A 15094-nucleotide genomic window follows, 5' to 3' on the forward strand; every position below is an offset into this window, starting at 1 on the left:
ACACCATTACTGCCCTATATATATATATATAGTATATTTATATATATATATAACCTGTCACCAGTTTGTGGTGCATGAAAGCTCCTAAAAGTCACGGGCTCAGTCCTATCTACTGCTCACCCCTTTGCCCTTTGCAATATGCTCTGTCTCTCTCCTCACAGCAGAGCAAATGAAATCCTCCCAGAGACCTCAAGGTTAATAATTTCCTAACTGCTGTTTCTGTGCCAAAGCTCCGATAAGAGGTTCCTCCTGTCCAGCATCTCCATACCATTGATTAAAAGACAGAGGATCTCACAGTCAAAGCCGTGCTCGTCTTCGTTTGTGCATTTTCAGCCCTTTCCCATCAGCCGGCTTTGTCGGCCCATGTCAGCTTTGTTTTGTCACCTTAACCCCCTTTGACACAGAGGACAAGATTCAGGGCCCCTGAATTCTGACCTTGAAGTACCTGTACCATAAGTACCTGTACCATAAGTACCTGTACCATAAGTACAAGTACAAAAGGCAATGTGCAGCTTAGCTCGTTGATGTAACACGGATGTTGTACATTACATATCGAAATGTACATAATACATTCCATTCCATCAGCTGAGGTTGTGTCGTGCACTAAGGATTAACCATTTTTAAGTTTACCCAGTGACAGCCTGAATGATAATTGTATATGGTAGCAATCATTCATTCTTCTGTTCTCTCACTTCCACCCCTCTCAGGAGTAACCGGATTGGTCCGGATAGATGAACATGGGGACCGAGAAATAGACTTCGCTCTCTGGGACATGACCGACACAGAAACTGGCGCTTTCCAGGTACCTGCCAGTCTCCTGACGCGGCATGACATAATTCCCGCTGCCACACTTCGGTGAACTGTAGCACTCCTGAGCACACATGCACACACAGACACACACCTCCCCACAGCTCAGACTCACTTCTGCCCTGCTGGCCGCCTGTTCATTTTGGCCCGGCCTTTTGGTGATAAGATACAGGTATCGACGTCTTGCTTCTCACTCATATGTCAAAGCAACAGAACGACAAGGATGATACGTCACACAAAAAAACTACAGCCATTTTTAGGAATCTATGAACAGACCGTGAGTGGAAGAATACCAATAAAGATGAGCCCCTGTCATCTTAATGATGGACTGTTGATATATTCATTTACACGAGATTAGTGTCATCTAATAACTAAGTGCCAGTATAGTCCAATGCATGAAGAACTTGGGTAGATCCAATCACCCTCAATGCGTTAGCTAACATCTGCTGGTTTATGGACCTTCAAAGATCACATACTTCAATTATCATTCTGCTTCGCCAGATTGTGGCCCTGAGTCCTTTTGACTTCATCTTCAAAACGTTGCGTTCCGCTGATCTTATTGCTTCCTGCACTTTAGCTTAATGTGATTGCTTGCAGTCCAAACCCCCATTTCCCGCTGCCCTATATTCCTCCACACGTCTTAGCGTGCTATTTTGTGTTTATATTCTAATGCTTGCCCGTTTTCTGTCAGATTGTATCTGTCTACAATGGCACCAAGAAACAGATGGTCTCCATACCCGGAATGTCTCTGCAGTGGCCAGGGGGTGTCATTCCCCTTGATGTGCCAATCTGTGGCTTCAAGAATGACAACCCTGCATGTCTTGCAAGTCGGTAGATTTCAGCGGACTACCTCTGTCACTATTGGTTTTGTAATAATACTTTTTTTTTGCCTTAACACTATTATTATATTACATTAACAATACTCTTCACTTTAATACTATCAACTCTGACATGCTTGAGTATAGAATTTTTAAACTGTCCCTTTATCTCCCAGACAGAACCTTCTTCTTGTGTGTACATTCGAAATGAGTTAACATGCAAGTTAGCTCTTCAGATGTAGCCTATTATGGCACATGTAGTTAATTTCTCAGTGCAATTAAAGTGCTTTTTTTGTCACCCACCAGGAACCATCACAATGCACCAAATGATCATTATAGTGGTGTGCTTTATCATCGTCATCATCATCACCATCACGGTCTTCATTTACAGGTCAGTGCTGAAAGTCCGGCCGCTTCAGCCGGGTGTGCGTTAGTTCTTAGCCAGTTGGGTCTTGGTGGAAATCCAGTCCTCCCTCTTCCTCTTCCTCCCCTTCCCCATTATAAACGCAAACTCCGCCTCCTCTCACCCGCCAGGAAGCTGAAGCTGGAAAATGAACTCGCCGCGCAGCTGTGGAGAATCTTCTGGGAGGACATTCAGATGAGCAACCTGGAGAAGGCGCTACGCAGGGCGGGCAGCAAGCTCACTTTTTCGCTGGTGAGCAAACCTCAAACTCCCAATGCCGACATCCAGGCGCAAGGCAAACCAATGCAGAGCGAGCAGTGAATTCCACTTAATGTGATCCGTGGCCATGAGACAACATGGTTGGAAACTCCACAGGAACCGCTTATCTTAATGGGGCACACCCCCCTTTGCACAGGCATCTTCTACAGAGAAACTGCTACTCAGGTGGGACCCGTTCCTGCATTCGTACTGATATATGTTTGTATTTGCGATTCACAGAGAGGCTCCAACTATGGCTCACTACTGACAGCAGAAGGCAATTTCCAGGTCTTTGCTAAAACCGGCTACTTTAAGGTTGGTGGCAAATGCGATTGACAGAATATACGTAAAAAAGCGAAGATTGGCAACCAAAGCGAGTGGGTTGTGAGAAAGAAATCTCAGCGCATGCAGGGTGTCGTTTATGAAAATGTCTGTGAATGAATTTGTGTTGCAGGGGAATATTGTGGCCATCAAGTATATAAACAAGAAGCGCATTGAGCTTACCAGAAATGTGCTGTTTGAGCTGAAACACGTAGGTCCCCGTCGCGGCCGTGTCATTATCAGTCTGGGTGTTAGAAGGCAAACACACTTCTTCACGCTCACCTTTACGCATTTGCAGATGAGGGATGTCCAGAATGAGCACCTGACCCGTTTCATTGGCGCGTGCATCGACCCCCCCAACATCTGCATCATCGTCGAGTACTGCCCCCGCGGCAGCCTGCAGGTGCGTCTCATGTGATCCCATCACATGACTGCCACAGTCAATGTCTCAACGCAGACTGTTATCTGTATCTGAAACTTACCTTAGTCATGCAAAATGATTTGTGGGTATGGTTATATATATATTTTCTATATTAACAATTTGAATTATGAGCGCCATCAAGACGACTGCATATTAGCAGTCATAAATATTTTTATTATATTAACACAATAGCGTTATGTTCAGGGCTCGATTCAGATTAAAAATCGCCCTCCTCCACGATAAATTTAGCCAAGCGGGGGTTGGAAGCCCCCCCACGATAAATTTAAGTGACCACCCGCAAACCCGGAAAGCCAGTCTGGCCCTGATTACGTTTTTCTGCAACATTACAATAGATTCTCACTCATTCCTTCCTGAAAAGAGGTGGAACAAGAGATAAAAAGAGGAATGGGGCCCCTCGTGGGCTCTGCAGGGGACAGAGCTATGCTGGAGACCTCTGTGGTTTGTGGAGTTTAAGATGAAATTCCCTACAAGAACATTTAGCGGTTGGTTTATATATAAAAGACCCACGGGATGCAGCTGGGGGCATGGGAAGAGCCTATTCCCAGGCTGGATGTAGTGGATTTGCACTCCAAACTGTGAAAATATAGGGAGGTTGTGGTCAGTGGTGGGGCTACCCATGTTTGGTATAACCTCCCTAAACAGCCATTCAACTCGTGTCCAGAACAGTGTGTGATCAAGTCTGAACTGACGATATACTCCTATGCAAAGTGCTTAACTATGAGCATACACAAAACATTATCTCTGAGACATCCATCCTTCCATCCATCCATCCATCCCAACCAATTATTCTGCTCAGAATCACAGAGGTCTGTGAAAGATGAACATAAACGTAACACGGTATAATCATAGTAATAAACAATAATGAGAGAGAGGCAAAGTGGGCTTCACTGTGGACCCATGCCTCAACTGTTGGGTGCTTGATCGCCGCTTCTATCTGTGTGCGAACTGTGTTTTTCCCAGGACATCATGGAGAATGAGAGTATCACCCTGGACTGGATGTTTCGATACTCCCTCATCAACGACATCGTCAAGGTGCGTCCATCGCCATGGCGATTTGCATCACCCGGTGCATTATTCCACCGTGACCCAAGTGAAGCAGTAACACTTTTATACAAAATGCTCATGAATAACATCAGCATAGTGTGGTCCTGTTCGCATTAATCACATAGACCTGCTTATGCCAAATAGCTACTCTTCTGGTAGAGTCGGACGAATCTCTGTTGTTTTTGTCTCACTTGCTACCTCTCTCTTTTGCTTCTTCTTCTCTTCTGTCGTTTTTCTTCGTTCACCATCACCTCCATCTCCCCCCCCCCACACACAAACACACACACACACACACACACACAGGGTATGGCATTCCTTCACAACAGCGTGATCATGGCCCATGGCAACCTCAAGTCCTCCAACTGCGTAGTAGACAGTCGCTTCGTGCTGAAAATCACCGATTACGGGCTGGCGAGCTTCCGCAGCGATCCTGACCGAGATGACGCACACGCCTATTACGCTCGTGAGTGACGTCCTTCCAGACCACTGTAACTCATCCATGCAGTACTGGGAAAGCCTGCCCTCCATTCCTGTCGTAGGGACCCATATGAGCTACATGCCTGCTTCAGCTGCTCAAGGGCCAAACTTCTTAATTTACTGAATTATCCACTCAACTGTACTCTAGCAAAAATGTGGGTTTCCTGCAGGGATGCCGTTATAGATTCTGGGTCCCATGAAAATATATCGTATTGGGCTCCCAACCCAGACCAATCCAACTCACTCAGGGGCACCTGGAATCGCCCTACCCCCCCCCCCCCTTTCGGCATCCATGGGTTCCTGGGTTGAGAAGACTGATTCAACCGTGGAATGACAGTGTGGCCACCTGTGCAAACACCATCTTCATCTCGCGCAGTGCTGTTGGGGACCCCCAGACAGTTCACATTTTTACTCCCCCCCCAGCTCCCGACACACTTGTAGCAGTTATTCTGTGGTCTTGACTGCCTGGGAGCTGGAAGGGAGCAAAAACATGGACTGGGCTGAAGAATAATGACCTAGAGCAGCATTTGGTGCCATGTACCAGTTTTCGTAGTGAACCTCTGCCCCCCCCCCCAAATCAGACAATCCCCCTCTTAGCTTACACCCCACCTCACTCACCTTGCTCCCCCGCTCCCTCCTTCTATCCAGGGAAGCTGTGGACGGCCCCAGAGCTGCTGCGCACGGAGTGCCCCCCCCTCAGGGGTACGCAGAAGGGTGACATCTACAGCTTTGGCATCATCCTACAGGAGGTGGCACTGCGCAGGGGGGCCTTTTACCTGGAGGGGGAGTCACTGAGCCCCAAAGGTCAGACACAGCAGAAACGGAATTTAGCTGCCTGAGTTAAATGTGTCTATTTATCCGCTCTTCCGCATCGTGACGGTGCATTTTCAGCGGGTGAGATGAGAGTTGTGCCATTGATCTGGTGATGCCTTCAAACTGATTGCACTATTCAGTTAATCAGCAGGTATTTTTTTTTATTACTTTCTGATATTTATTTATATATTGTCACTCTCCAGAAATCCATTAATTTCAGCAGTGTGAAAAAACTAATTTTCTCAAACTATTTTACAAAATAAACCTAAAACAAGGAGACACCCTTAGCACCGCAAATAAAAACCTTATAGAAATCTTTACACGGCCATCAGTGAACAATGTTTTAAGTGGACTTAAATTATGTCCATTAATTGTTGTCACTTGTTGGCAAATGTGGGCTTTTTTGGTTTTCTTATTGTTCCAGTTGCACGTGGTGAGTTCAAGCCCCGTCTCCCTGTTCGCTATATTCCAAGAACTCTGTAGGTTATCGACATAATCGATGCCCTATCGTACTGTACATTTACGATCACACAGAGCTCTTCTAATGAGACAGGTAGATGATGTCATGAAACATATTTTCATTGGTCAATTGGATGTGAAACACTATCAGTATACAGAAGGACGCAATCCATCTGCAGTAAAAAGTCACAGTTGTCAAAAAGTGGATAAACGCAGTTTTCATCAAACAACGATGATGTACATTATATGGATATTATTGGGACACCTGGCCATTATACCTACAGATTCAAAAGATGTTGGAGTCTATCTGTAGGAATTTTTGCCTATTCATACAGAAGAGCATTTGTGAGATCAAGCACTGATGTTGGATGTGAAGACCTGGCTCGCAATATCCGCTCTAGTTCATCTCAAAATTGTTTGATAGGGTTGAGGTCAGGATTCTGTGTGTGCTGTCCAAGTTCTTCCACACCAAACTCACTTATCCATGTCTTTATGGACCTTGCTTTGTGCACTGGGACACAGTCATGCTGGAACAGAAAAGGGCCTTCACCAAACTGTTCCCGCAAAATGGGTAGCATAGAATTGTCCAAAATTTCGTAGTATACTGAAGCATTAAGAGATCCCTTCACTGGAACTAAGGGGCCTTTATCCCTCCACCACCAAATTGAGTTCCAGAATCCATCTGACACTTTGCATTGTGCTTGTTTATGTGAGGGTTGCTTGTAGCTGCTTGGCCATGGAAGCCCAATCCGTGAAGCTCCCGGCCCACCGTACTTCAGCTGGGGTTAATGCCAGCGGAAGTTTGGAACTCCACAGTTATTGAGCCAACAGAGCGTGTTGCGACTTTAATGTACTTTACATCTCAGCACTCAGCGACCGCGCTGTTACTTTATGTGGTCTGCATGGTTCTGTTGTTCCCAAATGCAAAAATACCATTTACAGTTGACCGTGGAATATCTAGCAGGGAAGAAATTTCACAAATCGATTTATTGCAAAGGTGGCATCCTATGACAGCACCACACTCGAATTCACGGACCTCTTCAGAATGACCCATTCTTTCACAAATGTTTGTAAACCTGATTGCATGGCTAAGCGCTTGATTTCATACACCTGCGTCAATGGGTGTGAATGAAACACCAGAATTGAAAGATTAAGAGGTGTGTCCCACTACTTTTGTAGATCTAGTGCAAATATGCCTCCTGATATAACAGGATTCCGTTATTGTCTGAAGAACCTTTCACAAAACCCAGAAGGTTTTCATGGTTGGGTTTTCCTTCTGTCGAGAGATACACACATCATTTGGCTGTCATGTCCTTCCTGGTCCTTTCGGGGAGCGAGATCGCTGTTTGCTAAAGGCTATCGTAATTAAAAATGTACCATGATGCCTGGCATTAATCTTCCCCTCTCCATGGGGGAGACAGGGGGGCCCCTCCGCGGCCGTGGTAACGAACTCCAGCCTTTTCATTAGACGGACGGCTGCTGAGAGAGGGAGCCCGCGAGGTCTGCGGCGCTCCGTTATTGTGTGCCGCTGCCGCTGACCTTTCATGTGATCTGAGGATCAGGCCTGTGGAACCGGGTAGCATCTGGACACAGCAGAACTTTATTTAAGAGGCGGCCTTCAGCAGCACAAGGCGGGGGTTCTGAGTGGGCCAGCGAGGAACAGGCATCAATCTATCGCTTTTTCTCTTTGACTCATCTCATTCGCTTTTTGGAGCTGCTGTAGTTGCTTCCCATTCCAACACCACCTGAGTTCCTCATCAAATCACCTGCGTTTTTCCAAATCTCCCATCAACAGATCTTATTAGTTAGGCTAGAAAAAATATTTCATTCAGATCACATTATAAGCTCATTATATTTTGGACGGACATTTGTGTGCATGGAGCTGTGGACCGGAGCCAGAAGCGACAGAGAGTTCACTTTGCCAGAAATAGTATCTGCGCATTTTTCGTTCCAGCAAGGCGCTTCGCAGGAAAAATTGGCTCCGATCTCCACACACACCAGTAAGGTCCAGGAGGCCTTACCAGAGACATGGCTGCATCGGTGCTTTAAAAGGACAACTGTCCGCTGCCCATATCTGCCTCTTTAATCCCGGTCAGCTGTTTCACCTCTAGCGAGTTTACCAACGTCCGCCCTACGTGACCGTATCCGAGGCCTGCTGCCTCAGTGTTCGTGACGCACCGCGCGCTCGGAGACATTCAGAGCGAGAGCCCAAAGTAACAGAAGAGCGCGGATCCACGGACCAGATGCAGCTGAACTGCTTTCATTTGTTCTCGAAAGTGAGTTAACTGGGTGGCCCTGCAGGCAGTCAGAGAGGCAACCACAGAAGAGGACCTGTCTGTCCTTGTGGCTGGCCTGCTATTCCTGGCCAATAATGACATTAGCTGCAATTCACAACGCTGTATCCTGTTCTTTATCCAAGGCCCTTAACGCCATGAAAGCAGACTGATCTCCCCCACCCCCCACACCCACGTTTACACAATGACACATGGACATAACTCACAGAAGGAAAAGATGGGGGCATTGATCTATGGCAGGCTACTGAGACTGACACCGAAGTCAAAAGAGGGCGGGGGAAGGCGGGGGGGTCTTTTCAATCTATTTTTTTGCTTATATTTCGTTCGGTCATAATTTTGAGGTTTCTGATTATGATGATAACATCTGAGACCGGTGGAAATTTCATTTCCCTGAGAGGCAGCCCGGTTCGGCCGCAATGGGATTAGATAAATGCTAATGCTCTGTGGTTCGGCACCAAAGACCCTAGCAGATTGAATTTGGGTGACAGCCTGCTGGTGTTGGGGTTTCTGATGGAGCTGGAGAAAAGAGAGGCAGACAGATGCGTGGATGGTCTGAAGGAGCACAGAAATACAGGGGAGTCGGAAAAATGATTTATGCCTGCGATGCTTATAGTCATTAAGCACGCAAGACACCATAGTGATAGAGCCGGTCACTGACAATGATGAGTCGGCGCACAGGGAGGAATTGTGGCGCCTCACATGTCGGTGCTCGGGAAGCAGCTTAGCTCTGAACACCGTCGAAAGCGAGGAGCTCATCACTGACTGCGGCGAAGGCGGTGAGGTGACTGATCCAGTCATCATTTTTGCTGTACATGTGCAGTGAGAATAAAGATATTCTATCAAAAAAGTGTTTTATGGACATTTTTTTAAGTGAAGGTGTAGGTCAGATTTTTCAGCCAGTGCTGTTAGATAACTAGCTGTTGAGCAAACACAGATTTACCCCAGAATTCAAAGGACACGGTCGATTTTGTTCTGAGGACTAAGTTTTGTTCAGTTGCAACTATGTTTTCATCCTTCAACCCACAACCCTCGAAATTTCAGATGGCATCTATTTATCACTATATATAATTATAAGTGCATGCATACAAAAATCATAAATACAACAAAAATTTAAAAACTTGAAACTAAATATAACTAAAAAGTATAAATCTCTGTTATTAAATCAGAAGTCCTCATTTTCTTTTTTCATTGTAGCTGAAATAGCTTATTAATACTGTGAAGTTCCATTACTGATATATTCCACTCCTCATTCATCCTTTGTTGGTTATTTACACATCTGTGTTCCCCCTGAAATGCTGCTTCACCTCTTTCTCTTTTGTATATTTGCTATCGATTACCAGCTTTAAGAAGCCATATCCTGTTGCTGTACCTCGGTAGTTAAAGGCAGACTTTAGTTTCTCTCTGGGGCTTGGACTGCTGTTTGGTAGAACACCATGCTGAGTTTCTACCGCGAGAGGCACGAAACTGGTTTATGTTTGGTGTTCAGCTGCAGTATTTCTTTGTGGGGGGGTGGAGCAGCGTAGGTGCCATGCCATGGCCTGGCATCCCATCCAGACTGCCCCCTGCCTCGGGCCCCATCCCTTCTGGGAGAGACTCCTGGCTCTCTGTGAACCTACTCAGTAACCTTTTAGAAGATGAACGGTCAGACAGGAAGGAATTCACATCATTTCCTGGGTTCGAGTAGGGTAGCGCAAGTTCTTGAGCCATGATTTCTGAAGAATGGCAAGCTTCACTTTGTCTGGGGCCTGTGTGAATGCACAAAATAATTTACAGCACAGCAGTTTTGTAGTTGCGTGAGAGTTGTATTTGTGCTAAGCGTAAATGTAAATGTGGCTGCCTTATACTACATCCTGAATATCCCCAGCTGACTCTATTTCTCCTTAACAAGGTATTTAGTCCAGTACAGGTCAGTTGGGTTTCTTTTTGTGGGGCATCTGTTAACGTGGGCCCTGGTGATTAATCGTCATGGTAACGCAGGAGTTCACCTGTGTGCCGTTACTGTACCTCCCTCCTGCTTCCAATACAAATTGTATAAGCTGTGATGTTGCTGTAGTTGCAGGCATATGGAGTGAATGAATGCAGTGAAATGGTAGATGAGAAAGAGTCTCACAGCAGTGTGATGTGTTTTGACCTCCACGTCCCTGGTCTCTCTCCCTGCACCACAGAGATCATTGACCGTGTCGCCTTGGGCGAGTGGCCCTACTTACGGCCCACGATCTGTCTCCAGAGCCACAGCGAGGAGCTGGGGCAGCTGATGCAGCGCTGCTGGGCAGAGGAGCCTACAGAGAGGCCGGAGTTCAACCAGATTAAGCTCTTCCTCTGCAAACACAAGTCCGTCCCCATGAAACCGTCACTCCTGTTACTAGAACCATCCTTGTTTCTCCATTCATTCAGCTTACTTCCCATCTTAAGGAATATGAAATTTCTAGTGATCTAGTCTATGATCCAATAAAGTTCCTAAATGTAACCCACTTACAACACTTTAGAAAGTGTAAATTACATAATCCTGTCTTGCTCAGGCCCATAAGTGAAATGAATTTCGAGGGGCATTCGGCAAATTTCGAAGGAGGATTCAGCCTCGTTGTTTTACCAGGCTATGCGTCTGCCTCGGGAGAAAACATATTTCCCAGGGGAAATGGAAGTCAAGCCCATAATTTTGCTACTATGTGGCTATGTGTACCTGGTCTTGCTGGACTGTATTCTCCTCTCTGTCCACCTCTGAATTCATTCTCTCATCGCCCCCAGAGGGAACAGCACCAATATCTTGGACAATCTGCTGTCCCGGATGGAGCAGTATGCTAACAATCTGGAGGAGCTGGTGGAGGATCGTACCCAGGCCTATCTGGAGGAGAAACGCAAAGCGGAAGCCCTGCTCTACCAGATCCTTCCCCAGTGAGTGGCTCAAGCCGTCCCCAGAGCAGAATATCCAACAACCTCACAGCCAGAGATGACTGCTACACTGTTTGCATGAATATCACTGTGGATTGAACTAACCCCACATAGGCTATTCTGCTGTGATGGGAGAGGCCTCTGAATCCCAGTGCTGTTCTCTGTACTCGAGAAAGTGAATCTGGCCGCCCGTTTGTCCTCCTCACAGCTCTGTGGCGGAGCAGCTGAAGAGGGGAGAGACGGTGCAAGCGGAGGCTTTTGACTCCGTCACCATCTACTTCAGCGACATTGTGGGCTTCACTGCCATCTCTGCGGAGAGCACCCCTATGCAGGTGCGGGACCCTGTGCACATCGATGAAAAATCATAACATCATGTGTCTGCCCCCCTCCTTCCGAAAGCAATCATGGCCTCATGGCCTTAAACTCTAAACAGAACTGATCATTTTTATATTTCGTAAGTGCAATTTATATATCCAGTGCAATATGTATAGTCAGTGCAATTTGTATATTTTTAATATATTCTTTATTTCCTCATGGCTCACATTGAGTCGCCTGCACTTTCTCAATTTTGTTGTCAAGTGACAATGACAATAAAGATTATCTTATCTTATCGTCATGTTTTTCAGGGGTTTTTTTAGCATAATGTTCTGCCTGATCCATTCTACTTCTATCCTGTAGGTGGTCACCCTGCTCAATGACCTCTACACCTGCTTTGATGCCATCATAGACAACTTTGATGTTTACAAGGTGATTCTTTTGGCTGCTAATTGCGCGTTATTATATTAAGTATAATGCAATTCGTTCTGTCTACTTATTGAACTTTTTTTTTTTTAATAAAGCACTTGACACTGTGCCTCTCTGGCTCCCCCAGGTGGAGACGATCGGTGATGCCTACATGGTGGTGTCAGGACTGCCGGTGAGGAACGGGAAGCTCCACGCGCGTGAGATCGCCCGCATGTCCCTCGCGCTGCTGGAAGCCGTGCGCACCTTCAAGATCCGCCACCGACCGGAGCAGCAGCTCAGGCTGAGGAGCGGAATCCACACAGGTGCGTCTCGGCACCCGGCGGGAGCCTTTATACGCACACAGCCCGCATGCGCAAACTCCCATAATAACCTACATATATCATTACTCTCCGATGAAAACCACTTATGTCCGCTTTTTGACAATCACAACGATTGTATTTACTATGGATAGAATACACCTATTCTCCTCTATCTACTGATCGCTTTTGATATCTAATTGACCAATGAAAAGATGTTTTATGAAGTCATCTATTTAACTAATACATACATATATATGCTTGTTCCAGTTAACATTTGTATTTATAATGGCTATTTGTATGGATTACTTTACATTGCTAATTTTAAAGGAGCAGTTCCCCCCCAAAACTGAAAAATATCCCTTAGAGGAGATTTAGTGCTATCTATCAATCTAAATTGTTCTGCTGAGAGTTGCCTAGTTCTCACTGTGCCGAAGATACAAGCACAGGCACCCTGGCGATATCTCTGCGTAGTGATACGATTGGTGTGTGGAATTCTGTAGAAGAAAATAGTTCCTACATTAAACTGCTCCCTACAAAGTCTGTGGATTATCTTGAGTAACCAGGTCATGATTTCTGGTAAGAGACACTGCTGTTGAATCTTTCAAATGTGTTCTTGTGGAGCTTTAAACACCACAAAAAGAATGCCATTCAGTCTCATTATATTCGAGAGAAGACCGACATTTCTACAGCCAATATCTCCAAAACTACACAACTCTCAGCAGAACAACCTAGATGGATAGACAGCACTAAAACCCATCTAATCATTTCTTTTTCAGTCTTGGGGTGAACTGGCCCTTAACAGCTTAACAGTGATAGCAAGATAGCTAGCTAACTAACATCATTAACAATTGAGAATATAAAGTGAGATTATTTGTATCTTGTTGACACTGACACATTTGCCTCGCTGACATCAATCGCTGTAAAAATGCATTTTTTCACACTCCTGAAATAATGCGATTTTGGAGATTCGTGTTTTTTTGTGCCCATGTGTCCCCAGGGCCCGTGTGCGCTGGCGTGGTGGGGCTGAAGATGCCACGCTACTGCCTGTTTGGGGACACGGTGAACACTTCCTCCCGTATGGAGTCCAACGGAGAAGGTAGGGCACCCATAGATTGCATCTACCTTCCCGTCCCATGTGAAGATGGTTATGGAACTTGCATCTGTTTTCCTTGTTCAAGGGCCATATGGAGCCTTCATTAATAATGAGAAACATCTGTCACATGTGTTAAGGGTATTGTTCTACATTAGCCATGTGTTATGTATAGGTAAACACCTAGAAACTGAGGTTTGTGTACTGGGCGCATGTGAACCAGTTGGGGTAGTGCAGTAACTTTGTTTCCCCAATCCGTCCATCTTCAGCCTTAAAGATCCACGTCTCTGCGGCCACGTGCGCTGTGCTGGAGGAGTTTAACTGCTTCCAGCTGGAGCTTCGCGGTGACGTGGAGATGAAGGGCAAGGGCAAGATGAGAACCTACTGGCTGCTTGGAGAAACGGATGACAAGAAGTGATGGATGGATGGAGTGAGCGAGACGGATAGTCGACGGACGGGAAGAGGCAATAAAGCCGACGTTCTTCAGCTGACAGATGCCTCCTCGCAAACCCCCCGAAAAATACTCCCAAGTTTCCATCTCTCAAGACACATCGATCAGACTCCATCCCAGCTAAAGGTTTCTGTGCTATAATGTAACATCTGACTTAGTCTCTTTGGCTCTTCATTTGTTTTGATGAAGTTCAGACATACGTTAACAATACAGTTCTGCTGTGGTATGACCCAGCCCTGCCTGGCCCAGACTTCATGGAGTTAGAGGCAGATTGGGTTTTTGAGATGAAGGACTTTGCCATGTGATGAGTGTGTGACATAACTATATTGTTTTTGCCCTTTAATTTGTCATTAGCCATAGTGAATTGGGTTGGTAAATAATCAGAACATCACATGCTGAATCTCCAAATGGGGCGGAGGTCGTTTTTATTGTTTTGTATATCAGAGTGTACACTTTGACAGAGTGTATACTTTGTTTACAGCAGTACCACTTTCATGTGTTAGTGACAGATGGGTCTCCCTGTATAATTGTGACCTTCACTCTATAGTACTATTCTCAGTACATATTCTCAGTACTATTCTCAGTACATACGGAATCAGTGTAGTCAAAGTATGAAGCTTTTTCTATGTTCAACTCAATGGAAACCTTACACCAAGTCACTTAACTAGTTCTTGTAATTGGTAAGACAAGCATCCTATCTGCAGACTTTACAGTACTATTCTCAGTACGTAGGTAATCGGCTTGTTTGAACTACGGAGTTCCTCAGCCTTGCAAACTTGTTTGTACTCTTGTACACATCGCTGGACGGGAATCCGGCTTAGCAACCTCTGTTAATCACTCTCCTCTCTACTGCAAGCCTTTGGCAGTTGCTATGAAAGAATAACAGAGGGATGTAAGCATCTTCTGCCATGGAGGTTGTAGCCCAGTAGTCTGACGGTGCATAGAGACATCATGGTGGAAATGGAGACTTTCAAAGAGGGCTTCCATCTCTACAAAGCAAAGATATGAAAGGCACAAGCGATTGATGTATGACTGTGGCAGGATTTCTTTAAATCAGTACCAGCATTAAACTTCCTTCAAGAAGACAGTTGGAAACAACAACCAGTTACACAATGGGCGAGAGGACAATTGCATATGTACCAAGGCGACTGAAGCGTTTCAAAGGGGCGTTGACTTAGTGCATCCATAATTAAACCTCTGGGGACATTAAAGTACATTCTCTTCTTTGAGATTTTTTTTAAAGAGTATCTCTGAGGTTTGCCAAGACAGCTTTCACAATACCAAACAATGAGAGAAAACAGCCTCTAAATAAAGAAAGGTTTAATAGTGTAATCTGTGTTAGCTTGTGGGCAAAACAGATTCAGGAAGAGGTATGGTCAAGTCATCATACTCTGGGTGTGTTTATCCCCGAAGAAGTCCCCTTCTTCGACAAGTCAGATTTCATTGTTGTCTTTTGTTCTTGAAATGAATAAAATGTGAAAACTG

At 45.5% G+C, this 15094-nt stretch overlaps 1 protein-coding gene across 1 annotated transcript in view; it reads left to right on the plus strand.

Moving 5' to 3' along the window:
* npr1b (natriuretic peptide receptor 1b) overlaps positions 1 to 15094 on the plus strand; it is a 56267-nt gene extending 41173 nt beyond the window's left edge. Inside the window, exons 6-22 of the mRNA XM_023801412.2 lie at positions 708 to 802; positions 1499 to 1634; positions 1932 to 2016; positions 2160 to 2280; positions 2527 to 2601; positions 2741 to 2818; positions 2906 to 3010; positions 4010 to 4081; positions 4397 to 4556; positions 5219 to 5374; positions 10302 to 10467; positions 10882 to 11028; positions 11234 to 11357; positions 11704 to 11772; positions 11897 to 12071; positions 13066 to 13164; positions 13428 to 15094. Of these exons, the coding sequence (XP_023657180.1) occupies positions 708 to 802; positions 1499 to 1634; positions 1932 to 2016; positions 2160 to 2280; positions 2527 to 2601; positions 2741 to 2818; positions 2906 to 3010; positions 4010 to 4081; positions 4397 to 4556; positions 5219 to 5374; positions 10302 to 10467; positions 10882 to 11028; positions 11234 to 11357; positions 11704 to 11772; positions 11897 to 12071; positions 13066 to 13164; positions 13428 to 13576 (2012 nt within the window). The 3' untranslated portion in view covers positions 13577 to 15094. The remainder of the gene's footprint in view (positions 1 to 707; positions 803 to 1498; positions 1635 to 1931; positions 2017 to 2159; positions 2281 to 2526; positions 2602 to 2740; positions 2819 to 2905; positions 3011 to 4009; positions 4082 to 4396; positions 4557 to 5218; positions 5375 to 10301; positions 10468 to 10881; positions 11029 to 11233; positions 11358 to 11703; positions 11773 to 11896; positions 12072 to 13065; positions 13165 to 13427) is intronic.

The sequence above is a fragment of the Paramormyrops kingsleyae genome, chromosome 9, assembly GCF_048594095.1.
Source record: "Paramormyrops kingsleyae isolate MSU_618 chromosome 9, PKINGS_0.4, whole genome shotgun sequence".
Lineage (NCBI taxonomy): Eukaryota > Metazoa > Chordata > Actinopteri > Osteoglossiformes > Mormyridae > Paramormyrops > Paramormyrops kingsleyae.